This window comes from Onychomys torridus, chromosome 8, assembly GCF_903995425.1.
Source record: "Onychomys torridus chromosome 8, mOncTor1.1, whole genome shotgun sequence".
Lineage (NCBI taxonomy): Eukaryota > Metazoa > Chordata > Mammalia > Rodentia > Cricetidae > Onychomys > Onychomys torridus.
This window is the reverse complement of record NC_050450.1, coordinates 61,731,429-61,757,500: the sequence shown is the minus strand read 5'-3', so window position 1 is coordinate 61,757,500 and position 26,072 is coordinate 61,731,429. Positions and strand designations below refer to the sequence as shown.

The window sequence follows — 26,072 nt, the reverse complement described above, 5'->3', positions numbered from 1 at the left end:
TTATTTATAAGCCTCTACAGAAAAGCATAATTTTGCCATGTGACTCTTCTTCTTCTTCTTCTTTTTTTTTTTTTTTTTTGTTTTTTTTTGTTTTGTTTTGTTTTTCGAGACAGGGTTTCTCGGTGTAGCTTTGGAGGCTGTCCTGGAACTCGCTTTGTAGACCAGGCTGGCCTCGAACTCACAGAGATCCACCTGCCTCTGCCTCTCGAGTGCTGGGATTACAGGCGTGTGCCACCACCGCCTGGCTAATAGAGTAAGGCATTTCCTTTAAGATAGTTTTGCTCTTTTTTGTTTTGGTTTTTGTTTTGGTTTGGTTTTTTTTGTTTTGGTTTTGGTTTTGGTTTTGGTTTTTTTTTGGAGCTGAGAATTCAACCCCAGAGCCTTGCGCTTGCTAGGCAAGCGCTCTACCACTGAGCTAAATCCCCAAGCCCCAATGTGACTCTTCTTAACCCTCAGAGTTAAGGTCTGATGCTCTAAATAAAGTTGGCTATTGCATGAGACTTTAATCTGCCTCGTGTTTAGGCTCCGTTCTCCCAGGTACACAGTACCAATTAGAGCGGTAAACAGAACAGTGCTATCTCTTTTACAGGTAAGGAAAACAGTCCCTACTGACAGCACAGAGGGCAGTTGGTAGACCCAATCCCATTACAGCAGTATCTGAACGCAGAGTTTGCCTGGATGGTCTGAAGACCGGTTCTGCAACTCAAAAAGCACCAATAGGATCCAAGCCAAGAAGGTAGAATTTACCCCTCAATTGGTCAACCCTGGCCTGCCAACTTGTGTGCACAGCCAGTAGAAGCCTCCCAAGTGCCTTCTGCCTATGCCTCATCTTGTCCCCATATTGCATGCTTCCTGCAGTTACCTGACTTTGAGATACATGTTCCAGTGATCACTGCATCTGAAGGCCACAATTCCCCTAAACCTGGATGGCTGACCTTCAGTGCTTACAGGACAGAACTCTGGTAGACAACAGTTACATGTACCACTGTACATACAGAACAGAGGAAAACCTGGTAGATCCTCTTTGGAAATCAAAGAAAGCAGAAAGAAGGCCTCCATAAGTCCCAGGAACCTTCTAAGAAATCGCAGCAGGACCTGCCGACCAGAAGTGGGTACTGTTAGGATTTATAAGGTTGTCAAACACCGTGGTGCTTTTCACTCATGTGTGCCAGTCATTCCATTTCAGATATCTGTAGTCATCGGAAGGGAGGCCTTAAATGTAAAGAGCCATAAGACCTGGACTTTCTAGCAGAGAGGTAAGACTATGAGCCAGGGGAGCTGGGAAACTGCTACAATAATCCACGGTCAAGGTCAGGGGAAAGGTACCTGGAAACCTGCCTCCCTGCCTCAAAAAAAAAAAGGGGGGTGCAGTGACATTTCAGAAATGAAGAAAGGAAGATGAGACTCAGACTTCTGGGACAGGCAGGAATATGCAGGGACTCAGCTGGGTGGGAGACTGGATCTGGACACATTCAGTAACAAGGGCAATAAGCAGAGAACACACCACTCTGTGGGCTACACCTTACCCAGATCTGCCATCCACTGAACGAGCATTTGGACAAATGTGGCCAGCACATTGCCTCCATTGAGTGATGCTGCCACCCCCAGGTAGGTCCTGTCGAAGTAAGGGAAGAAGGCGACCGGGACTGCAGGATCCGGAGTCTGCAGCGGCTGGAATCCCACAGGCATGGAGGCTGCCAGCTGGACAGAGGTGCTGATGTTGAGCACTGCACAAAGACAGCAGAGCTTAGCCCTGCAGGGCTAACTCAGGATCACATATCATTAAACACCATAACAGAGCAGGGGGCACAATGTGCTTGTGTTCAAAGTGTGTGCATTCTTGGAGAGTATTTATTTAAGAGGCATAGCCAATTGTCCCCACCAAGTGTGTGCTGAACTCAGTCTAATAAGTAATGCACTAATAAATAAAATAAGTCTAATAAAGTAAAACAGGGGCAATAGTTCACTACTTTTCAGAACTAGCAGGTTTAGAAACCAAACTGAAGTCAGCATCCAATCTCTTCATCTGTTAGGCAATTGGAAACAACAAAAGCAAAAACAGCCACTAAAGAAATAAAAAAAACAAAAAACAAACAAAAAACCTTTGTGCTGTGCCACATCAAACCTTCTAGCAAGGCTATAAGCCAGAAGCAGCATGTGCCCCACCTGCCTCTAGGCTCGGGGTTGGAGTCCAGGGAAGGGACCCCACCAACCCTGCCCACGGAACCAGAGAATCCAACCACCCCAGGAAAGGAGGACTTGCTATGACTAGAAAGTTCTCATCCAAACTCATGACAGGATTCAGTTCCATTATGAGGCTAAGCAGGGCAATCAGCAGGAATGTTCCAGTTGGGTCAGCCGGCTCGTTGATGAGTGGATTTGTGGGTTAGGGTGAGAGAAGCACTATTCAGAAGACGAGCTCCCCCTGTTTAGTTTCTCTGTCTTCCTGTATGACATCATGCCTCGATCTGCCACAAAGCTCAAGACTAGATGTGGACCTCAACGCTGTGCTGACAAACCTCTAGAGCTGGATAAACCTTTCCCTTTATAAATTCCCGGCCTGTGGCATTCAGCTACAGCATTGTTACCCTGGTATATTCAATATCCTGGCTTTTAGGGGTGAGGGAAAGCTAGTCATGGTGTTGCACACTTGTATCCTAGGAATTCTTCACATTGTAATACTCACAGGAAGTTCTTCCATCCCTTTTAACAGTATAGATGGCCCACAGTTTCCACACTCCATTTGGGTTGTTTCCACTCGGGGCTGTAGTGAACAGTGCCTGCATGAACTATGGGGTTGGAGTGATTGCGCAGACACACGTGTTCTAGTTCTCCTGCTGTGTCTCCAGGACCAGAATCATCAGGTCCTATGGTAACTCCTCATTTAACTTGTCGGGACTCACGGACTGTTTTCCAATGGGTCTGCACCACTTCACATGTCCTTAGGTTTTACAGATTCTTAAAAAGAAACCAAATGGAGACTACGTCCTGACAGGAAGGGTTCTACACTTAGAAGTACATTAATATAACTTTTGTTGACACAATAACAGCTCTAGTCCCCTCCTCTTGCCTCATCCCTCATGCTGAGAACAGAACCCATGGCCTTGTGCATGCTGGGCAAGTACTCTGCCAGTGAGCCATGGTTCCAGCTAATCTCCATTTTCTTGGTCATGGAGTATATAGAAAGAAAAAGAGAGCCTTCTCCCTCTCCTAGCCCTAGTGGGATTAATGCAAGGGGACAGAACTCTGAGATCTGTCAGCTTCCCAAGCAGAGGATCCCCCGCAGGGATGAAGGTGTTTCCATCTTCATGGGGTGCTGAGCCTGCGGCTACACTGTGGGTCACAGACCCTGGGTCAGAGCTGGTACTGAGGAGACAGCAGCCTAAGTCTAAGGAGGGAACAAGAGGCAAACTCACCTGCATCAGTCCTTTGGCCCATGCAGGAATAGACAGAGGCTTGTAAATCACCCAGGGCTACGCCCACCTGTGTGCCCTTTGGGATGTCAAACCACGTGTGAGAGGTTCTGCCTGCCATGCTGCCTGGCTCTGCAATGTCGGGGAGCAGGTGCACAGGAAAGCCTGCCTCTTCCAGGCTGCAAAACAAAAGTGAGCCCTAGAGTTCCTGGGGTGTTTGGCCATGTGGATTTTCCCGGTTCATGGAAACAGTGCTACAGCTTACACAGAGCAGAAGGGACAGCAGAATGAAGTGTTATCACAAAACGTCTCTGGCATTTTTAAAGTCATGAGTTTGGGTTTTGTAGACAGTGAACAAAAACTTGAGATTCACCATGGAGTGGGGATGGGGGGTAACCCGTCTCAACAGCAGCCATCAGAAAGAGGTAGAGATAAATAGAAGAGGAGAATGGAAGCGGGGGGGGGGGGGGGGGGGGGGGTTAGAGATGGGCCAGACTTCAAGGGCATTCCAATCAATACCTGTGTGTTTGAAGGGGACACAAACCTTCAGCAAAGGGAACACCAGGGCCCCAGAACCATTAGAGCTGGTTAGCACATTCCAAACCAAAGCAGGCCCAGTGGCCTCGTGAACACTGCATGCATCCATTGCTCATGGTTAGTGACGGATGCATGGAGCAAACCACAAAGGTCTTTACCTGAACTACCATGTGCTCTTAACTGTATGCCAAGGTTCAAAATTGGAGGCCCTGAGGGAAGCAAACTTACAGGGCCCTGGAGTTCTGTACCTGAAAAGCAAACGTTTGTGTAGAATGAAGTCGAAAGCATCCCTCTGGCAGATAGTCTCTGTCCCTACTCTTTAAAATACAGGGCAGAGTGAAGTTCTCCCTCCAGACACCACCCCTCTGGATCCACCCATGAGGCCATACTCACATCTCCAAGTTCCACCTTTGGCTCTGGGTGTTGAAATAGCCCCAGCTAGCTGCATTCTGGTCAGACATCAGGGGCCTTGGCAAGCCACACAGCATGGCAACCACGTAGTCTTGAATGGTGCCAGCTGCATCATAGGACTTCAGGAACTCCGGGCTGTTTGGCATACCAAAAACAGTTTGGCACGATAGAATGAGGATATGGAAGCTCATGATGTACCCAGCTGTGAACAGAGGGGACTAGACATGGCACAGCTGGGGCACAGCCACAACCTCACATACTGTCGATACAGTGACTCCCTGGGAAAGGCTGCCCCAGCCACTCTAGATAAAGCTATCCCAAGCCTGCCCCAAGGGAAGGAACTTGGGGGAAGAAGCACTATACCCAGGGAAGAAGATCATAGCCCTGTCCCCTACAACCCTGACCCCACTCTGAACTCACCTTGATAAGTCTTGCTTTTTCTGTCTCTCTCTCCCTTTCTACCCCACCTCCACCCCCATCTTGTCCTGGTTTAAAACCAGATATCCAATGGTGAGCCTCCACAAATGGAACCATTCTAGACCAAACATGAACCTTGTGACTCCACCTTGTGCCAGGCCACACTCAAGGCACGGGGCAGCAGGTAGAGAAATGCTGACTAGCTAGAGATATAGTCCCTATTCGCACCCCAGAAATCACATGCTGATTCAAAGAACAGTTGTCAGACCTGTTTTTCAAAAGCCAGAAGATGGTTGCACAGCCAAATCCCGTGGCCACACTGAGATGGGATGCTGGCTTGGGCAGAGAAGCCAGGAAACCAGAGTGACAACGGCCATCCTGCCATGTGACCAAGTGGCTCACAGCTCTGGGCTCAAATACAAGGGAAGGCCCTCCATCCATCCATTCACAGCCTGCAACAAAGGAGACAACAGAAGTGGAGAAAACAACATTGAGTGAGTAGAGGCATGTCCTTGGATCCTCTTGCAAGTGAGTTTACAGCACAGACATCTCCACTCTGTGACAGTGCTTCATTCATGCAGGGTTCTGATATCAGAGTGGCTGAGTGACCGTGGGCAAGTCACTCACTCCTCCCGTGTGAATAACCTCTGTTCTGATTTCTCTCTCTCTTTTTTTAATGTTCATTCTTGTGTGGGGCTGGGGCCTAGGGGTGGAGTGTGTGGGTGGGTGGGTGGGAAAGGGTTGGGTTAGATTGGGTATTTTAAGACAAGGGTTTGCTATATATAGCTCATAGCCAGGACTGGTCTCAAGTTTGTGATCCTCCTGCCTCAGCTTCCTGATTGTCAGGGTACTACATACCCAGATTATTTTCGGACTTGGCTTGGTTTGGTTTATTAAATTCATTTCTAGCTTGAGTCTGCATCTCCCTCATCCCATAAGAGAAGATATTTAATGAACTCTCAAGGCCCCTTGCTCATCCTGTCCTTCCAACCTTCATCATGACAAAATTTTCTACATTTGATACCAGACTGATCACCCAGATTTTTTTGTTTTGTTTTGTTTTGTTTGTTTGTTTGTTTGTTTGTTTCTCTTTTCTTTTGTTCTGGGCTAGTTAACTGCTTATTTGTTGTACTAGGGTTGGAACCTAGGACCTCCTGAATACTGAGCACATGTTCTACCACTGAGCACATCCCCAACCTCAAGTTCATTAACAATTTTTGACATTGAAGAGGTCTGACCAAGCTTATTTCATCCATCTATCTCTTCTAACACCTTATGAAATCCCCTGCGCCTGACTTAAATACTTTAACCAAAACTGCTCACAGCACAGGTCCTTCAGCACCTACAGTCCTTCGAGCCTCAGAATGTTCTTCATGTTCTCAAAGTTGAATGGCAGCTTGATCCATTGGAATACCTAGGTTCAAAGAGCCTTTCCTTCACTGTCTACAAACATTAACTGTGGTAGACTCCCACACATCCTTTGCTGTATCTCCTGTTAAGGGACAATGTCTAAATCTTACTCCTTTAGTTATGGGCTTACCTGGTGACTTATTTGACCAAAAGAATGTGGAGAAAGTCATAAGTGGGGACATCCAAGGCTAGGTTATAACACATGCTGTGGCCAAGGCGGAAAAGATGGTTCAGCAGGTAAGATCAACCAAGAAGACCTGAGTTCAAATCCATAACACCCAGGTAAAAATTAGGCATGGCTATAACCCCAGCATTAGAGAACAGAGATGGATAGGTCACTGGGGATCACTAGCCAGCTAGTCCAGTGAAAAGGTAAGTTTCAGATTCAGTGAGAGATCTTATCTCAAAAAATAACGTGAAGAGCCAGTGAAATGGTTCAGTGGATATACTACAGGCCACCAATCTTGATGACCTGAGTTCAGTCCTTGCATCCATATGGTGGAAGGAGATAACAGACTCCTACATGTGTCTTCTGACCACCACACATGGTCAGAATGTGGCCATGGTGCACATTTTGTGCCCACGCATGCACAAACACACACACAAAGAGCTGTCATCCCCACATCTCTCAGAGAAACCAGCCTCTAGGTACAAAGCCCAGATATCCTGCAGCCACTGTGCCAGAAAGTACACAAGCCACATGTAGACATCTAGCAGACATTCCTGGGGGAGCTGGTCCTGCAGTCTTCCTCATAAAGGTACCAGGCACTGAGTGAGGCCATCCTGAGGAGTTTGTCCCCCAGATGAACACTGAAGCAGCCTCCTTCAATACCATGAACAAGAGTCAGTCAGCTAAACCCAAAGTGGAAGGTGTCTATAAGCCACTAAGTTTGGAAATAATTTGTGATGTGGAAACAGAAACAGGTACTCAAAATCTCACCCCACTGTTATTTTCCAGAGAGTACAGAAAAAGTTAAGAAAAAGTATAAGAAAAGCTATAAGAAAAAGTTCAGTGGTCATCATTCCTTTTTATTTTGTGTGGGATCTGACCTAGGGCTCTATGAGCTTTTAAATTTTCTGTCCTTAAAAGTTCACTGGAGGGGCTGGAGAGATGGCTCAGTGGTTAAGAGCACTGGTTGCTCTTCCAGAGGTCCTGAGTTCACTTCCCAGCAACCACATGGTGGCTTACAACCATCTGTAATGGGATCTGGCGCCCTCTACTGGCCATGAAGACAAAGCACTGTATACATAATAAAAAATGAATGAATGGATGGATGGATGGATGGATGGATGGATAGATGGATGGATAGATAGATAGATATATACATAGATAGACAGACAGACAGACAGATGGATAGTGTGGTGGTTTGAAAGAAAATGGTCCCCAAAGGGAGAGGCATTATTAAGAGGAGTGGCCTTGTTGGAGTAGGTGTGGTCTTGTTAGAGGAAGTGTGTCACTGTGGAGGAGGGCTTTAAGGTCTCATATATTCTCATGCCATGCCCAGTTGAGACAGACCACTTCCTGTTGCCTATGAGTCAAGACACAAGAACTCTCAACTCCTTCTCTAGTACCATGTCTGCCTGAATGCTGCCTTGCTTCCTGCCATGATGATAATGGACCAGACCTCTGAACTGTAAATGAGCCACCACAATTAAATGTTTTCTTTAATTGAGTTGCCCTGGTCATTATAAAGATTTATAATGAAAAGGAGCAAGCTGAGGAGAAAAGGAGCAGCAGGAAGTAGAATGGAGCTAAATCTTGTAGTCAAGGAGATAAACAGATTAAGGAATGAAATAAAGGGAGTGGTGACCTCAGGGCAACATCCCACCCAGCTAAGTTTCCAATTTGTGGGAAAAAAAAAAAAAAAAGAAAGAAAGAAAGAAAAGCTTAGAGCCAGGTGTGGTGGTGCACAACTTTAATCCCAGCACTCAGAAAGCAGAAGCTGGTGGATCTCTGAGTTTGAGGCCAGCCTGGTCTACAGAGCAAGTTCAAGGACAGCCAAGCTTAGGCAGTGAAGGAAACCACAAAAAAAAAAAAAAAAAAAAAAAAAAAAAAACAGAAAGCTGGTGAAGATGTAATTGAATAAGGGGGCCATGTTCCAGCCCTAGCAAGCAGCAGAACTTGGCAGCTTTGGCCACCTGATTCTGGAGTTAAGGGTAGAAGAACGGGGCTATGGAATTTGCCTCCACCACTAAGGAAAACTGCTGAGACCAGGCATATGTCAGGAGTGTCCCTGAATGGAGGCCTAGAGAGGCCATTGCATGAAATTGTGAAGTTGAAGCCTGGATTGCCTTGGAATTCTCAAGATGTTGGTAATGTCAAGAGCTGTGAGACACCTGCCAAGGAGAGCTAATAACAGGAAGTGGAACTAGCCCAAGAGAAAGAAGTACATTGCAGTCAAGAAAGATGAGTTGGAGATCCGAAGAGTGTTTTGACATCAGACATCGAGATGCAGTATTTGGAGTTTGTCTAGCTGTTTTTCAGTCTTGCCTTGGTCCAGCATTTCCTCACTATTCTCCCTTCCCTACATTTTAGAATTGTAAATGTATATCCTGTGCCATTTATGTTGGAAGTATGTGATCTGCTTTTTTTATTTTGATCTTTTTATAGGTGATAACAGTTAAGAGAAGGCATGAATCTCAGAAGAGACTTTGAACTTTAGACTTGTAAATAAGTTTGAGACTATTATAGACTATGGGGACTTTAGAAATTGGACTGAATGTATTTTTGCATTATTATATGGCTAGAAGTCTTTGGGAGTGAGGGAGTGGAATGTGGTTGTTTGAAAGAAAATGGCCCCCACTGTTATGGCCTTGTTGGAGTTAGGTGTGGTCTTGTTGGAGGAAGTGTGTCACTATGGAGGCAGACTTTGAGGTCTTACATGTGCTCAAGTCATACTCAGTGAGACGACCACTTCCTGTTGCCTATGAGCCAAGATGTAAGAACTCTCAGCTCCAGCACTATGTCTGCCTGCATGCTGCCTTGCTTCCAGTCATGATGATAATAGACTAAACCTCTGAACTGTAAATGAGCCACCACAATTAAATGTTTTTCTTTATTAAGAGTTGCTGTGGTCATAGTGTCTCTTCACAGCAATAGAAACCTTAACTAAGACAGACAGACAGACAGATAGATAGATAGATAGATAGATAGATAGATAGATAGATAGATATTTGTCCATCTTCCTTCTGACAGTCTTCAATTTTAATAACTGTTTTCACATGTACTTTCTGAACACACGTGTGCACACACATGTGTACATCTGCATGCCAATGAGTGTGGAGGTCAAAGGACAACTTGCATGAGTTGGTTCCTTCCTTCTGCCATGCAGGTTCTGGGAATCAAACTCAAGTTGGCAGGCTTGGCAGCAGGAGCATTTACCCACTGAGCCACCTCACCAGTCCCATGACAGATCTCAACCTGGTCTTTCAGTCTGATGTGTGTTCTGAAGTTTCATCCATTCATCTATTAAGTTCATGTATTACACTCTCCATTTCAACTTCTTTGCTTTTCATAGCTAATTCTCCTGGTTCTTTTTATATGTCCCTTTGTGGTACCCAGGGATAATATAATCTCCCTTCAATACTGTTTAGTGTTTGTGCTGGCTAATTAATGTCAACGTGACACAAGCTAGAGTCACCGGCAAGGAGGAAGCCTCAATTGAAAAAATGCCTCCCTAAAATGAGGATGTAGTGAAGCCTGTAGGGCATTTTCTTAATTAGTGCTTGATGGGGGAGGGCCCAATCCATTGTGGATGGGGCCTCCTGGGTGGGTGGTCCTAGGTTCTATAAGAAAGCAGGTTGGTCAAGCCATATGGAGCAAGCCAATAAGCAGTACCCCTCCAAGGCCTCTGCATCAGTTCCTGCCTTCAGGTTCCTGCCATGCTTGAGTTCCTGTCCTAATTTCTTTTGATGATGAGTTGTAATATGGAAACATAAGCCAAACAAACCCTTTCCTTGCTGAGTTGCTGGGGCAATAGTGTTTCACCATAGTAATAGTAACCCTGGCTAGTAACCCTAGACAGTGTATCAAATTAAATTCTGTAGACTGGGTCTCACTCTGTAGCCCAGCCCAGGCTGGCCTCTACAACACCATCTTCCTGCCTGAGCCTCCTGAGTGCTAGGTTTATAGGCATGCACCACTACACCTGGTTTGTATCAAGCTAATTTTAAATTCTTAGTGTGTCCCATTCTAAGAGTTCTGTGTCATACAGTCAAATTAACCCAGGGCAATATTTTCCTTGAGGAATGGAATTGTTCTTCAAGTGTCTATTATCCTGACCTATGAGCTCATTTTCCCCAGCAACACTAGCTACTCTGCCCAGAAATGCCAATGAGCCAGGTCTTGCCCTAAAGTCTGGAGGAAGGATGCATGGATCCTGGGTGGATCCAAAGGTAATCTATCCCTGTGCCACAAATTATCTCCTCATCTCGGGGCTTCCCATCTGGCCCCCAAGAACCAACTGATGTTACATAATCCTTAGACTATAAGTCACCAACTCTGGAGCTGGATGGGGACAACTTTTCTCTAGTGCTTTGGTTTTATCCCTGAAGACACCTGTGTTCCTATAGGACTATGGTGTGCTGGAGAAGCCAGAATTCCCCTCCTAGCTGGCTGACTCTTACCCAGCCCAAGCCAACACACACACACACACACACACACACACACACACACACACACACACCAGCTCAAATGAGTCCCCCAGGGTCTCTCACAGTGTTCGTCCATTTTCTTTTTTTTCCTCTTATGATTCCTCTGAAACCAATCCTGCAATCCTGGGGACAAAGAGTGGTAGTCATGTTAGCCAGTACCTTGGTGGCAGCCATCTGAAAGTTCAGAACTAGAAAGCACTTGGAACTCTGAACCCCTGGATCCTAATGTTCCTGACACTTTTATTCCAGCAAAAGCAGGGGTTAAATTAAGGTTCTGGTTAGAGTCCTATGTGTTGTCTATATGATGCTGTCTACATTAAATGAGGTAATTCATGAAGAGAACTCAGAACACTACCAGCACATGGAGAACGCTCAGTAAGTACTAGAGAAGGTGATGCTGATGATGAGTCTTTCTCTTCTGTGATAGTCCAGACTGGAATGTCTCCCAAAGCCCACAGATTAAAGTCTTGGTCCCATCTCATACTGTTGAGAGGCAGTAGAAACTTCGAAGTGAAACCTAGTAGGGGATCTTTAGGTCACTGAGGGTGAGCTCTCAAAAGAGATTGTGGGGGTTTGGAGAGATGGCTCAGCAGTTAAGAGCACTGGCTGCTCTTCCAGAGGACCCAGTCTCAATTCACAGCACCCATATGGCAGCTCAGAACAGTCTAACTCCAGTCCCAGGTGATGCAATGCCCTCTTCTGGCCTCAGAGGGCACTGCATGCCCATGGTACACAGACATACAGGCAAGCACTCATACACACCTAATAAAAATAAATAAAATCTTCTAAAATTTTAAAGAGAGAAATCATGGGGCATGAGTTTCTTCTCTGTCTCGTCTACTTCCCAACCATGAGGTGAGAAATTTGTCTCTCCCACATGTTTCCACCATGATACATCACTATAGGCCCAAAGCAATTCACTGGAACCTCTAAAACTGTGAGCTGAAACGAAACTTTTCTCTCTGTAAGCAACAGAATGCTAACACAGCTTCTGTGGTAGTTTGAATGCAATTGATCCTCATAATCTCATAGGAAGTGGCACTATTAGGAAGTGTGGCTCTGTCAGAGTGGGTATGGCCTTGTTAGAGGAAGTGTGTCACTGTAGGGGCAGGCTTTGAGGTTTCCTATGCTCAGGACATTGCCCAGTGTCTCAGTTGACTTCCTATTGCCTTAGCTATTACTGCAGCACCATGTCTGCCTGTACACCGCCATGCTCCCCATCATGATGATAATGGACTGAACCTCTGAAACTGTAAGTAAGCCACCCCAGTTAAATGTTTTCATTTATAAGAGTTGCTGTGGTCATGGTGTCTCTTCACAGCAATAGAAACCCTAACTAAGACAGCTTTTAACCCTGTCCTGGGCCTCAGGGTTTTCCAGTAGCCTTTGAAAAAGACAGTGTACCTTCCTTATATATCTTCTCCTCAGATATGGCCGTTTCTCATGTCAGCATGCAAAGTTAATGACAACTAGTGCAGCAGAATAGGAAAAGAATGCTGACACAATGTGCCAGTCCAGAACAGTTCACAGCAACTGGACATGTTCAAGACTTAATAGACAGAGGTCAGAATCTGTCCTTGACTGCAGAATGCCTGCCAAGCAGGGTAGAAGTTTTAGGGCTATGTCTGATCTCAGACCCCCAGATTTGGGATCCAAGGTCATATTTTCCTACAAATTTACTCATAGGGAACCAAAGAATGAGAGTTACCTGCCCCTCTCCATTATTCCCAGGCTATGACATCCATTCATTCACTCACACACGGGGACTACATGATATACCAACTGATGGACATCAGACATTGGTTCTAGTCTAGTCTCTGAACACAAAGTAAATGAACAAGCCCATTGCCCCCATGAAGCTTATACACCAGGATGAAGACAGAGTATAAACAAGCAAAGATATGATACCAGGTACTTTTAATTGCTGTGGAAAATGCGCAGAGGGAGGAGGGGAAAGACTGTGGTAGGTTACTGGAGGTGGTCCAGGAAGTCCTCTCTGAAGTGACATGTGAAGAACATGGAGTAAGGGAGTGAACCTTACAAATAGCTGGGGAGATGGCTCAGAGGTTAAGAGCACTGGCTGCTCTTCCAGAGGTCCTGAGTTCAATTCCCAGCAACCACATGGTGGCTCACAACCACCTATAATGGGATCTGATGCCCTCTCCTGGCCTGTAGATGTACATGCGCACAGAGCACCATATACATAAATAAATCTTTAAAAAAATAATAAATGGCTGAGAACACATATCACAGATAGATGAAACAATGACAGCAAAGACTCCAAAGGGACCTTGTCAACAGTCTGTCAGTATTCCCGGCATGCAGCACAGCAGAGAGGCAAGTTATAGGTTAAAGCTTGGACATCAGGGACCTACAACATCTGCCTGGTGTCAGGTTAAGTTCCCCTGAGAGATGGGGACAGGAATGGGCACTTCCTCCTGTGACAGCCTCCCCACAGCTGCACTGCTACCTGAGTCTATGAGTGGGCTTCTTACCTCAGTCCCTGCAGTCCTGCAGCTTCAGCTCCATCCCTTCATCCCCAAAAGAGTTTCCAAAACTCTTTTGATCCCATTACATTGTTTGAATTGTAATTTTGTTATAAAACAAAAATAGAATGCTTGTAATATGCCATAAGTTGTTTAACACACTTTAAAAATGGTAATTCATTTACTCTATGTGGCAATTTATTTGCTTGTTTATTTATTTATTTACTGTTTAGGGGTGTTTTTGTCTACATGTAAGTCTGTGCACCACATGCTTGCAGTACCTGTGGAAGCCAGAAGAGGGCACCACAGGGCTGGGATTACAGACAATTGTGCGCGGCCATATGGGCGCTGAGAATTGATTATGTGATTGTTATCCCCACATAAGAAAAAATAAAGCAGGATGCTCTTAAAATTCCCCCAGCTCCACAGACTTAATAATTAGTATGTAAATCTAGGAAGTCTGTCCCAGAATCTGCCCCAGCGGGTGCCTCCTTCTCTTTCTCTCCCTTTTCCTTCCCTTTGGTAAAGAGCTATATTATATTTTGAAGCTTGTAATGACATGACAATAAATAGATGCACTCTCAATTTAAAAAAAAAAAAATCTTCAAATACTACAGAAAGGGCCAAAGTCCTGCTTGCTCATTCCCCGCTTAGCTGCAGCCCCCTCCTTGTCATTGTGTATTCTTCCTGGGTGACTGTCTGTCATTGACACTCACACAACAGGTTTTGTTTTATGTAGCTGACCTGGGTGTGTTTGCTTAAACAATAATACTCTACTGTGTCTACTGCTGCCCAACACCATGTCGTGTGTGTCAATCTGCTTCAATGTGCCTTATTCTTTCTAACCACTGTGTCATCCCACGTCATGGGCCTTACTGCATGTATGTGATGAGTCCCCGCAGGTAAATGGCACGTTTTTACCACTATAAACAAAGATGCAGTGAAGTACTTCTCCTGGACCAGTTCCAAGCAGTATAATTTCTAAGGCATAGCAGCCACTCTTTTTGAACAGGCCTTGCCAAGCTGCCCTACCAAAAAAAACAGCTCATTTACACTATTGAAATACCAGCTGCAGTATTTGTAATAAACCCATTTCCCACTCCTTCGACAACTCTTGATATTCCCAGGCCTTTCGATTCCTTTCAGTCCGGTGGGTGGAAAACAATGTCTCGAGGTGGTTGACATCTGCATTCTCCTAATTGCGGATGACGCTGAGCATCGTCCCTCTGTACTTCCCCTTCCAGGAACTGTTTGTCAGGGACCATTGGTCCATCTGCCCTTCCTTTGCCTGATGTTGGTCCTTCACCGACTCGACATGGGCCAATGTTTTTGCCCTGTCTGCAGCTCGCCTTTTAGCTTTGCTTTATAGGCCCTATTTCTCTCCCTGTTTTAATGAGCCTGGGAGTGGACCCTGAAAACAGGCCTGACCGCAGGCCTCTCAGAAAGTGCCAGTCACTCCCAGCTCTCCCACTTGCTTGCCTGTGTCCTCCCTGAAGTACTTAGGCCTCTGCTCGAGTTGCAGGTGCCTGACCATGGTGGCTGCGTTCCTGAAGATACAGGCTTCTACACTCAATTCCGTATCTCCCAGGGGGACCAGTACAGGGCCGCCATGTGATAGGTACTGAAACCAACCTGAATTATGGCCACCATTAAAAACAGCACAGCTTGATCCCAAACCTGACTTTCCCAGACTCCATCATCAGGAATCAGCAGCAGCAGCAGCAAACTCGCTTCTCTTTCCCAGAAGCAGAGAGCAAAACAAGACAGCAGGCTGGCTCCGTGAAATTTTAAGCAGCTCTTCCAATGATGTGGCTGATGGTTTGTGTGGTTGGTACAGAATCCAGGAGACTCAGAGAAAAGGAAGGCAGAGGACCAGACCACAATCATTAGGTCTCTGCTCTCCCCTTCAGGAAGGGTTTTAGTATTAAAAGGACATTTATTCTTGTTAATGAAGAATTCAAGAATTTAAAAAGCTTTTACAACCTAGACTGCCTGGGAGAGGTCAGGCGCTGGCGCCCTCACCGGCCCCCTGCTGCTTGGAGCCAAGCAGCTCTTGTCTGAAGTGACCTGATAACAAGCAGACAAGGGAGGGGAGGGGGCTTCTACAGATACCCAGCCCTGTCTGGGGCAAGGCTCAGAGGACGCATCACTAGATGAAGAGAGTCACCATCCACTTAGCCCAGGGGACCTGAGTCGCTGACTTTCTAGACAGACAGGAGTGAATCCAGCATCCCACCCTCTTAACCACATCACCCATCAACCCCAAGCAGCCATTTCTCCTCTGCTTGAAAAGTCTGCACTCAGCCAGGTGCAGTGCCATGCCTCTGTGTCTGGGAGGTGCAAGACTCTGTCTCAATAAATAATAGCACCCATCTGCGCTCAACTGATAACGTTTCTGAGGGTGGTTTTGTAATACTATCCTTTCCAGTTTATGTCTATATGACAAAAAGGAATGCCTAGCAATCCAAGGAGCTGATAACTTCCTTTAAATTCTGTTCCTTCTGTGGACATTTTGTTGGGAAGTCCCTCTCTTCACTGTACCACTACCTTCCTGTGGCTCTGGTCTTCTGAGAGGCCTTTGAAAGTTCAACCACGATTGCTGCTGTGTTGTTCTAACCTCTCTGAACTCCCTGCTCCTCACCTGCAGAGGTGACAGTCGCACCCATCATAAAGCTGTTGGGAAAGATGGATGAGGTCATGCAGGTAGCATCCTTATCCTGACACCTGGCACCTGAAGTGCTCATTGTTTTCCTGGCACAATCTTCCCCTAAGGGCCACGCAGGACAGGTCACCACCTTTGCACTGTGGCAGACCATCAGATGAAGATGAAGTGATGCTTTGCAGGTACATGCTTAGCAGGCAGGAGACCCTGGGTCCCATCCCCAGGACCAAATGACAAGAACATAAAAACAATAATAATGTTTTGCCCACTAAAGCGATAGTAGCTAGAATTCTGAGAAATCATATAAAGATTAGACACTCTACCCAGCTGGGGCTGATGGCACAGGCTTGCAATTCTAGCTACTTAGGAGACTTGAGGATCCTAAGTTCTTTGCAGCCTGCCTGAGCTAATGTGAGTTCAAGGCCAGCCTGGGCAATTTACCAAGTCATTAATAAAAAGTAAAACACGAGAACTGGGGCATAGTTCAGTGCTAGTGTGCTTGCCTAGCACATGGGAGGTGAGGTCCCATGTTTACTTGGAAGTGGAGACAGGGGGATCAGGAGTTCAAGACAAGCCTTAGCTATTTAAAGAGTTTAAGGTCAGCCTGAGCCACATAAGACTGAGTCTAAAAAAAAAAAAAGAAAAAAAGAAAAAGAAAAGGAAAAGGGAAAGAAAGGAAAGGGAAGGGAAGGGGAGGAGAGGAGAGGAAACGAAAGGAAAGGAAAGGAAAAGGGGAAAAAACCTATACCCAGGGTCAACAAGTTGGTTCAGCAGGTAAACATGCTTTGCCACACAGGTCTAACCACCTGGGCTCCATCCCCAGAACATACAGTGGAAGAAGAGAACAAATGAACACACACACACACACACACACACACAGAGAGAGAGAGAGAGAGAGAGAGAGAGAGAGAATGATAAATTAAATTTTTTTTAAAGTTTTATTTATTTATTATGTATACAGTGTTCTGTTTGCATGTATCCCTGCAGGCCAGAAGAGGGAGCCAGATCTTATTACAGATGGTTGTGAATCTTCTAGAAGTCCTGAGTTCAATTCCCAGCACCCATATGGTGGTTCACAACCATCTGTAATAAATTTTAATTTTAAAACACTCAAATTCCAGTTTCCTCTGCTTGGTATCTTGTCCAATTACAGCTGGCAAATAAAAAAAAAAAGAAAGAAAGAAAGAAAGAAAGAAAGCTATACGAGATCCTCTCTACTGAGTCCCAAAGAAAAATCAAACTCTCTTTCTCCTCAGGCTGTCCACAGGTAATATAATGGATGTGCAAGCAGACAGCTTGAGTCTTCACTACACATTTGGCCCAGACAAAATGTACATGAAACACAGGTGACAGCCTATGATATTTTGTTCGGAGGAGCAAGGCACTATGCCTAGGCCAGGACAACCTGACCCTGGTCCAAGAGCCCTTCCCAACTCTGTTCTTAGTCCGTTAAGTGACCGCGGCATGAGATCATTACCCACACCCAGCATACCTTGACCTGCTTTCCAAAATAGGATGCCATGCATCTGTCCTGATACTCCGATAGCCCCGACTCTCTGGAGCTGTTGCCGGGGAAGAGCATCAAGGCACTCATTTAGGGCTTGGATGATTCTAGTCACATCCTGCTCTCGTCCCTGGAAACAAAACAGGACAGGGTGGGCATGGGCAGGCAAACAGGCAGACCAAGGAAGGAGGGCCTCTAGAGATCTCCTAGAGAGACGACTCATTCCCCCAAGCATCATTGCCAAGATACAGAACTGAAGGATCTGGTTAGCCCCAGCTGGGCCTGGCCTGAGACTGTCCATCAAAGGCCCACTCCCCACCCCCTGAGACTGTCCATCAAAGGCCCACTCCCCACCCCCTGAGACTGTCCATCAAAGGCCCACTCCCCACCCCCAGGGAGGAAGCACAATTGTGGATAGTTTAGCGATACACCAGGCTCTACTGAGAAAAGCGTGCTCCACAGTCTGCAGGAGAAATAATGTGGAAGGAAGGGTGGGACAGAGGCAGAGGCAGGAGTCTGGCAGCGCAGAGGCAGATGAAATTCCCCTGCCTCCCCTCATTCCAGGTTGACTGGGATGAATGACTGGAGACAGATTCAATGGGGAAAAAAGCAAATCAATTTATTAAGAAGCAAGAGGACAAAGAAAATCACAGCATGGAAGAGAATCGGAAGACAAAGGCCCATTGAAGTTTACATTACCCCTTCTTTATAAGAATGAAGGAAAGAAAGAGCAGGGAGTGTGGAGAAATTTTCGAAGTCTTCCGTGATAAGGGGAGGAAGGGAAATTAGCTGGTAAGAGTCTCTTTGGAACTGGAGTGAATCCAAAAGATGGAAATTAACCACGGGGAAAGGGAAGTCCATTTGGAGGGCTCCATTCCTTGGTCTCCCTGACTGAGCCTGAGGCTGAGATTGCAGATGGGGTGGAAGGCGGGTCTAACGCCTTTGTAGGCTGGACTTTGCAGGGACAGTGAGGGGAGTGAGGCGGGCAATCTTGCCCTGCTGTCCAGGCTGCTCTGAAGTCCTGTTTTAACCATCCCCTTCTAGCCTCAGCCTCCCAAGGACGTGGAAAGCAAAGCTCATACCCAGCTTGCAGCCTGGTCTTGACACATCTGAGAAAAATCCTCAGATTTGTGTATTTGGGTGAGGAGAAACTAAGCTAGAGCCTTTCCATCCCCTACACAGACTTTCTCAACACAAGATGCCATACTGGGGGGATATCATTCTCTGAGCCTCAATCCTGGAAAGATGCAGTCAAGAAATACCCAAAGGACCCAGCACAGTGGAGCATGAAGCATGCCTTTAATCCCAGCACTTGAGAGACAGAGGCCAGTAGATCTGTTAGTTCAAGGTCAACCTGGTCTACATAGAGAGTTCCAGGGCAGCTAGAACTATGTAGTTCTGGTCTCAAAAACAAAATGAAACCAAACTCCAAAGGACTAGAGTACTCTCTGATAAGTCCTAGCAGGAGGAATGTTTGGGCCTGAGAGTTTGAGACTAGTCTGAGCTAGTGAGACATAGTCTCTTAGTGAGACTTCATTTAAAAATAAATAAACAAACAGATGAGTAAATAATAAACAAAGCAGATCCTGAGGCTGGGGAGACAGCTCAGTCAATAAACATTTGCCATGCAAGCATGAGGAAGTACCTGGTTTTGAACCCAGGCACCCACACAGAGAAGCTGGGCACAGCAGCATGTGCCTACAATCCTAGTGTTGGTGAAGTGAGAACAGAATCTCTGGGTCTTGCTGGAAAGCTCTAGGTTCAGTGAAATATTCTGTCTGAAAAAAATCAAGTGAATAAATAAAGGAAAACACCCAACATCCACCTCTGGCTTATACATGCACATATATGCACACTCACCCATATACACATGAACACCTACCTACACCATACACACACACACACACACACACACACACACACACACACACACACACACACGTCTTAGCCATTAAGAGTATGTACAACTCTTGCAGAAGACCCAAGCTGGACTCCCAGTACCCACATTAGGCAGCACCCACGTTGTAGGTGTAGGGGCCTACAACCACCTAGTAACTCCAGCTTTGGTTGGAGCTGACACCTCTGGCCTCCATGGGCACTGGCACTCACATGCACAAATCCACACACAGACATACATGAATACACATAATTAAAAATAAAGTAAATCTTTTTTTAAAAAAATACAAAATAGAGGGGCTAGAGAGATGGCTCAGCAGTTAAGAGCACTGGCGGCTCTTCCAGAGGTCCCGAGTTTAATTCCTAGCAACCACATGGTGGCTCACAACCGTCTATAGTGGAAGCTGATGGTGCCTCACAACCATCTACAGTGGAATCTGATACCATCTTCTGGGAAAAAAACGCATACGTGCAGATAGAGCACTCGTATACATAAAATAAATAAATAATCTTTTTTAAAATTTCTTAATACAAAATATAGATAAGAGTGTGGCTCACTGGTAGAGCATTAACCTAGAATCTGCCAGGCCCTGGGTTCTATTCCACATATGACAAAAATCAACCTCAAAAGACTCTGATAAAAATATAAAATACAGTTGGTGGTAGAACCCATTCTTACCAGCTATGAGACCTTGGGTTCAATTCCCAGCCAAAGGAAAGAAATAACAAAAGATAAAGTCATGAAAATTAATCAGAGCTTAATCTAAAACCACGTTAGCACCAGGAAAAGTCAAGTGGCCCTAGCAACATAAAAAGAATACAGTGGTCGGGCAGGTTCAAGCTGAACCTTGGGGGCGTGGCGGGGGGGGGGGGGGGAGATATGGACGGACAGTTATTGACGTTTTACAGCTAAGGAAATGTCCACTGTAGGTCAGGGGCTACAGCTCAAGAGTAGAAAGCTTGCCCAGCAAGTGCAAGCTTCAGTCTCCCAGGACTCAAAAGAGGAAAGAGCAACTCAAATGAAGGAACGCATTCCAACGGGAGGGAAGTTACTCAACTCCAAAAATAGGTACTGGTGAGGTACAAACCTGAGAAATCCAGGCTCTGGGAACACACCATAAATAGGACCTCGGGGTTCTATCTCATCCCAGTAGTGGGCTCAGACACTAGGCTTATCCTATCCTGAATCGTTTCAGAACAAAGAAGCTTTCTTACATCACCCTGTGTTGGGGCCCCGGGAACGACATCTCTTAGAACATGGCAATTTGGGATACGCTGAGCAATGTGATCTCAATGAGGCCTTCAAGGCAAGTTTAGATTCGAGGCCCTCTAACACTCTAATTTTCAATAGGCTATAAAGGACTCACAAAGGTCACCTACCAAAGAAATCCAGATGCCTCGTTGTTCCTCAGTGGATAAATTAACTTTCAAAGTGGAAGAATTCCATAGTCATATTTAAAAGAATCACACCTATGTCACTAGTATTTGTTATTCAGAGTCTTGGGATACTTAATATCTGAAGTAAATTGTTTACATTTAAGAGAATTAATTTGGGAGTTGGAGATTCAGCTCAGCCTTAGAGTACTTGCCTAGTAAGTGCAAGGTCCTGGATTCAATCCCAAGGATGAAAAAGAGGAAGAAAGAGAAAAGGGAAAAGGAGGGGAGGGGAGGGGAGGAGAGGGGAGGGGAGGGGAGGGGGTTACCCTGAGCTCAGAGCCTCAAAACACAAACCAGGAGGCTGTGGAGCTTATTTCTCACATGAACATCTCACTACACACCAGCATACTTGTCTTACTGTCTACCCAGCCCCTGTCACCAGCTCTTGCCCTTCCCTATAGGACTCCTCCCTGCTCCATCCTGCTTGCCCACTGGAGTTTCCACTTTTCTGTGGTCTTCGTAAATTCAGAGCAAGCTGAACCCTGGACCTTCCGAATTGCAGGCCCAAAACCCCCAAATTAAGGCCTTTTACCTTTGCACATTCTCAGGGTTTGTTCCTATATTTCCCTGTGTGTGTACCTAAACAAGAAAGCAGACTGGGTGTATAACACAGTTTAAAAACATCTAAGAGGTGCTGGAGAGGAGGCTCAGTGGTTATGAGCACTTGCTGATCTTGCAGAGGACCACACTTCAATACCCAGCACCCACATGGTGGGTCATAATTATCTGTAACCCCAGTCTCAGGGGGTCTGATACCCTCTTCTGGCCTCCACAGGCACCAGGCACACATGTAGTGCACATACATACATTCAGGCAAAACATTTATACACACTCATAATTAATGAATCTTAAAAAAAAAAAAAACTGAGTTAGGATGTAAGCCAGCAATATAGCATTTGCCCAACCCAAATGGAGATGGGAGGGATTTTTTAATAAATAAACAAATATCTGAGACAGTTCCTTAGCTCAAAATGGAACTAAGTATTATTTAAAGGCCATCAGAAATTGTCAAAATGGCATACCTGGTTGTTGTGTCTAGGATCTAATAATCCAGACTTCAAAGATATTAGGAAAGGGCTAGCTATAACATTATACCCTGGCCCCAACTCAGATCTTCATTTTGTTTAGGGATATTTTTTGTTAATTCTTTTTACATTTACTTATGTATTGTGTGTGTGTGTGTGTGTGTGTGTGTGTGTGTGTATGTGTGTGTGTGTGCTGAGAGGAGAGTACACATGCTCACAACTGCCTATAACTCCAATTCCAGGGGATCCAACACCCGCTTCTATCCTTTTAAGGTACTACAAACGCCCACTCAAGCACAGACATAGGAGGAAATAAATAAATCAATCCTTTCCTACGAGCTAGGGTTCTAAGCTTCATAAATTGAAAATGTATTTTGATTTCATCTAAAATAAGGTGTTTGGGCACATGAAAATCACATCAAATACAAAATAAACCAGCCTTTAACTGGAAAGGTCCAGGCAAGTTCAGAGACGGGAGAGAAGAACGCAACTCCGAAATAAAGGCCATGCTCTGTGATATGGAAGGCTTGTGGGCTGGAGAAAACACGAGAAGGCTGAGTCTTTGGACTTTTTGGATTCCTCCAGGGAGTGCATCTGCCCTTCCGGGAACAAACAAAGCCTGGACAAGACAGTTCTTGGCCTCACAAGTGAACAAAGGAGGGAATGTAAGGTGGAGCTGTGGAAGGGGGGGGGGGGGTGCAAACTAGAGCATATCCTCAGCATGTAGCCCCACCCCCTACCAAGGAGCCTTCCACTATGCCAGCCAAAGTGCCCAGCGGTGGAGAGACACAGAGGAGGGTACACAGCTCCACAGAGGAAAAGACAGGGAGGGCAGGGTGGAAGAAGAAAGGAAAGGGACATTAGTTTAGGACATTGTCCAGTATGGCAGCCACTAGCCATCCGAGTCCGGTCTGAACTGAAATGTTTCATATGCATGAGTCACATCTGAAGTCTGGGGAGATGGATCAGTCAGTTTGCCCTACAAGCATGAGGATCTGAGATTAATCCCTGGAACTCAAGTTTTTAAAAGTCTGGTACTGTGATGTGTACTTAAATCCTAGCACTGGCGAGGCAGAAATAGGCAGATCCCTGGGGGCTACTTGTCAAGTTCCAGGCCAGTGAGAGACACTTTTTCAAAAAGAAAAAAAAAAGGGGGGGGGGGTAAATAAAACCTGAGGGCTGAGGAATACAATGCAAAGTTGGCCTTTGGCATCCAAATACATACAAATACACGTGAGCATCTAAATGTGCACACACTAGTTCAGAATTAATATGAGTCATGTACAATATCTCATTAACACATCTCTATTATTGCATGTTAAAATGATACTTTATATACATTAGGTTAAATAAAATACATAATGAAAATTAATTTTATCCCAGTACTCAGAAGGCAGAAGCAGTCATGTCTACATAGTGGGCCTCTGTCTCTAAATAAATAAATAAATATAAATAAAATCTAAATTAAATTAAATTCATTTCATCCATTCCTCTTACTTCCTTTAAAATAGCAGCTCAAAAACTGAAAATTACATGTGTAGCCCACATCTGTAACTTGCTTTTCTGTTAGACCGTGGTAGTTTAAACGTCCCCAGATGGCCATCAGATGGTGCATCATCTCAGGACAGAGGGGCCTCTGTTTAAAACGTGTCAGGGGTGAGTGGGTTGCGTGGGTGGAGACCATGGAGGAGAAAAATGAGCCAGCTGGGAGTAAAGACAAGGAGGCTGTGTTCAGCAGTTCATTTTAGGGTTGAGTGTGACCGGGGCAGTCCCGGGACAATGGGCACACCCATACTTTAACAGGGAAGCCATTGTTGCTACTCTTTCTTGGTTCAAACCATCAGTGGATCTATACCCAGATCAAGATCTAGAACTTCAGACTTGATCAAAGTGCAGAGCAACTCACTCAAACCTATCCATCCCTGAGCCCCTCCAACTGAGGAGGCGGAGCCAGAGATGACAGACAGCTGAGTCAGAGATTCCCTCCAAAACCTTGTGTTTTAGCTGCATGGAGTGGAACACACCTGTAATCTCAGCACTTGGGAGGCTAAGTAAAGAAGATCCAAGTTTGAGGCCAGCAAGACCCTATCTCATACAGAGGAAGAGGAGCTCAAGTTCATGAGGAAAAGGCAGACCCTGGACCCGATGTACTATAATCCTGGCCCAGCTCCTCATTTCTCCAGAATCAAAGTCAACTTCTCCATGTCATAATTCATGAAGTCAAATAATCATGCTAAAATACTGAGGCCCCAACCGAATTAAATCTGAAGGCCTCTAGGAAAATTAGAAGTGATCCTGCAAATTTTATCTTCTTTTTTTTTTTGTTTTCTTTTTTCTTTTCTGAGCTGGGGATCGAACCCAGGGCCTTGTGCTTGCTAGGCAAGCGCTCTACCACTGAGCTAAATCCCCAACCCCAATTTTTATCTTCTTTTTTTTTTTATTAATGGAAAATTTTATCTTCTTAAACACGTCCCAGCAAGATGGATTCTGAACCTCCAAAGAACTGAATACAGACCCTTGGCAAGAGCTTTTTTGTTTTGTTTTGTTTTTTGTTTTTCGAGACGGTTTCTCTGTGTAGCTTTGTGCCTTTCCTGGATCTTGCTTGGTAGCCCAGGCTGGCCTCGAACTCACAAAGATCTGCCTGCCTCTGCCTCCCGAGTGCTGGGATTAAAGGCATGTGCCACCACCGCCTGGCTAAGAGCTTTTGAGACACAAGGTTCAAGTGTGGGGTACTGCACTCAATCCAAGTTTCTGGCTGGAAGAAGCCTTAGTGACCACCTAGTTCAGACGAGGGAACAAGTTGAGACCGAGAAAAAAAGTGAGATGTTACACTCTGCCTTGATATTAACTTCTGTAAATTCACTGACTATAAACTGACCCTTTTCAGGAAACTAACAGGATTGGAGTCTGAGGCTTCATGTCCATTCTGAACCTACTTACACCATCTCTCAACATATGTGTGTGTGTGTATATATATATATATATGTATATATATATATATTATTATTTATATGTACACTATATTATATATAGTGTACATATATATAATATATAGTGTGTGTGTACAGACTTGTGCCTGTCGTGGGGCACATGTGGCCATCAGAGGGCAGCTTTCAGAAGTCAGTTCTTCCCCTCCCTGGTGGGTTCTGAAGATGGAATTAAGGTCATCAGGCTTGCTCAACAATTGCTCTTATCTGCTGAGCCATCCTGTGGGCCCCTGAGTGTTTCCTTTTCTTTCTTCTAATTTTCAAAAGCGACTGGTTGTGGTGTATAATTATCATTCTGATCATTTTAAAAATTTTAATCAACTTATCTCAGTGTCTTCCTACCCTCTGACAACAATGCTCCAGAGATCTCTCATTGGGGCTGGAATTCTTTGAGTAACCAAGTGAAATTTTCTGTTACTTTCACTTCTACGGAGTGAGAGGATCGAGGTAAGCCTAATTCTGCATCTGATTTCCAGAGCCCAACCTGCCTAGGGGGTAAAAAAAAAAAAAAAAAAAAAAAAGCTTGAACTTGAGGGCACAGGGCAGATGTAAGCCACGAGCAACAAGCATGATAATCAGGCCTGTGGTTATTACTCTGAAAGCGATTCCTCTCCGGTCAAAGTACAGAAAGTGATGGGCAGAGAGGAGGGGCCGCCAGAGAAGCCTGAGAGTGGGAAGATCGGTGCCCGCAGGTGGGAAAGCTCCCTGGGAAAACCTAACGGCTTAGCCTGAGCGGCTGCAGGCTGCAAGGCCCTGGAGCAAAGGACGGCAGGCGGAGGTCAGACAAGCTGGACAGTCAGGGGTACATCTTCGCGGAAAGGTGCTGCCCGGGATGCCGCCAGTGTCGTCCGGGGACGGCGGCTCCAGGGTGCTGCCTCACCTGGGGCCCGGCCGCCGCGCTCTCTGTCTCTGCCCGGGCAGCCCGGGTGCAGCTGGCCAGCACCACGAACCCGGCTGGCTGGTCGGGTGCAGCCTCCAACAGGGCAGCCTTCACGGACGTGGTGCCCAAGTCGATGCCGAGAGTGACGGGTCGCGAAGCCATGGCAGCGGTGACAGCAGAGGTCCGGTGGCTTGAGCGGCGCGCTAGCCGGGACACTCTTCACGCGGGAGGGCAGCGAGGGGGCGGGGCTTCCCTGCCAATCTTTCGGCCGCACACCACATGGCGACTTCTTGTCTTCCCATTGGTCAAGGAAGGCAGGCTCCCGCACGCGGCGACCCGAGGCGATAGGTGGAG

At 45.8% G+C, this 26,072-nt stretch overlaps 2 protein-coding genes across 2 annotated transcripts in view; both read right to left on the bottom strand.

Moving 5' to 3' along the window:
- Positions 1-3,472, bottom strand: part of Trpv1 (transient receptor potential cation channel subfamily V member 1) — a 41,509-nt gene extending 38,037 nt beyond the window's left edge. Inside the window, exons 1-2 of the mRNA XM_036197469.1 lie at positions 3,417-3,472; positions 1,527-1,727 (exon numbers count right to left, since the gene is read on the bottom strand). Of these exons, the coding sequence (XP_036053362.1) occupies positions 1,527-1,727; positions 3,417-3,422 (207 nt within the window). The 5' untranslated portion in view covers positions 3,423-3,472. The remainder of the gene's footprint in view (positions 1-1,526; positions 1,728-3,416) is intronic.
- A 620-nt stretch (positions 3,473-4,092) lies between these two features.
- Shpk (sedoheptulokinase) lies at positions 4,093-25,959 on the bottom strand. The gene is made up of 5 exons (XM_036197470.1): positions 25,719-25,959; positions 17,482-17,623; positions 5,047-5,230; positions 4,344-4,496; positions 4,093-4,198 (listed from the first exon to the last, which is right to left on the bottom strand). Exons 1-5 carry the CDS (start codon positions 25,878-25,880, stop codon positions 4,114-4,116), a joined length of 726 nt encoding a protein of 241 aa, XP_036053363.1. The 5' UTR covers positions 25,881-25,959; the 3' UTR covers positions 4,093-4,113.
- Positions 25,960-26,072: the final 113 nt, after the last annotated feature.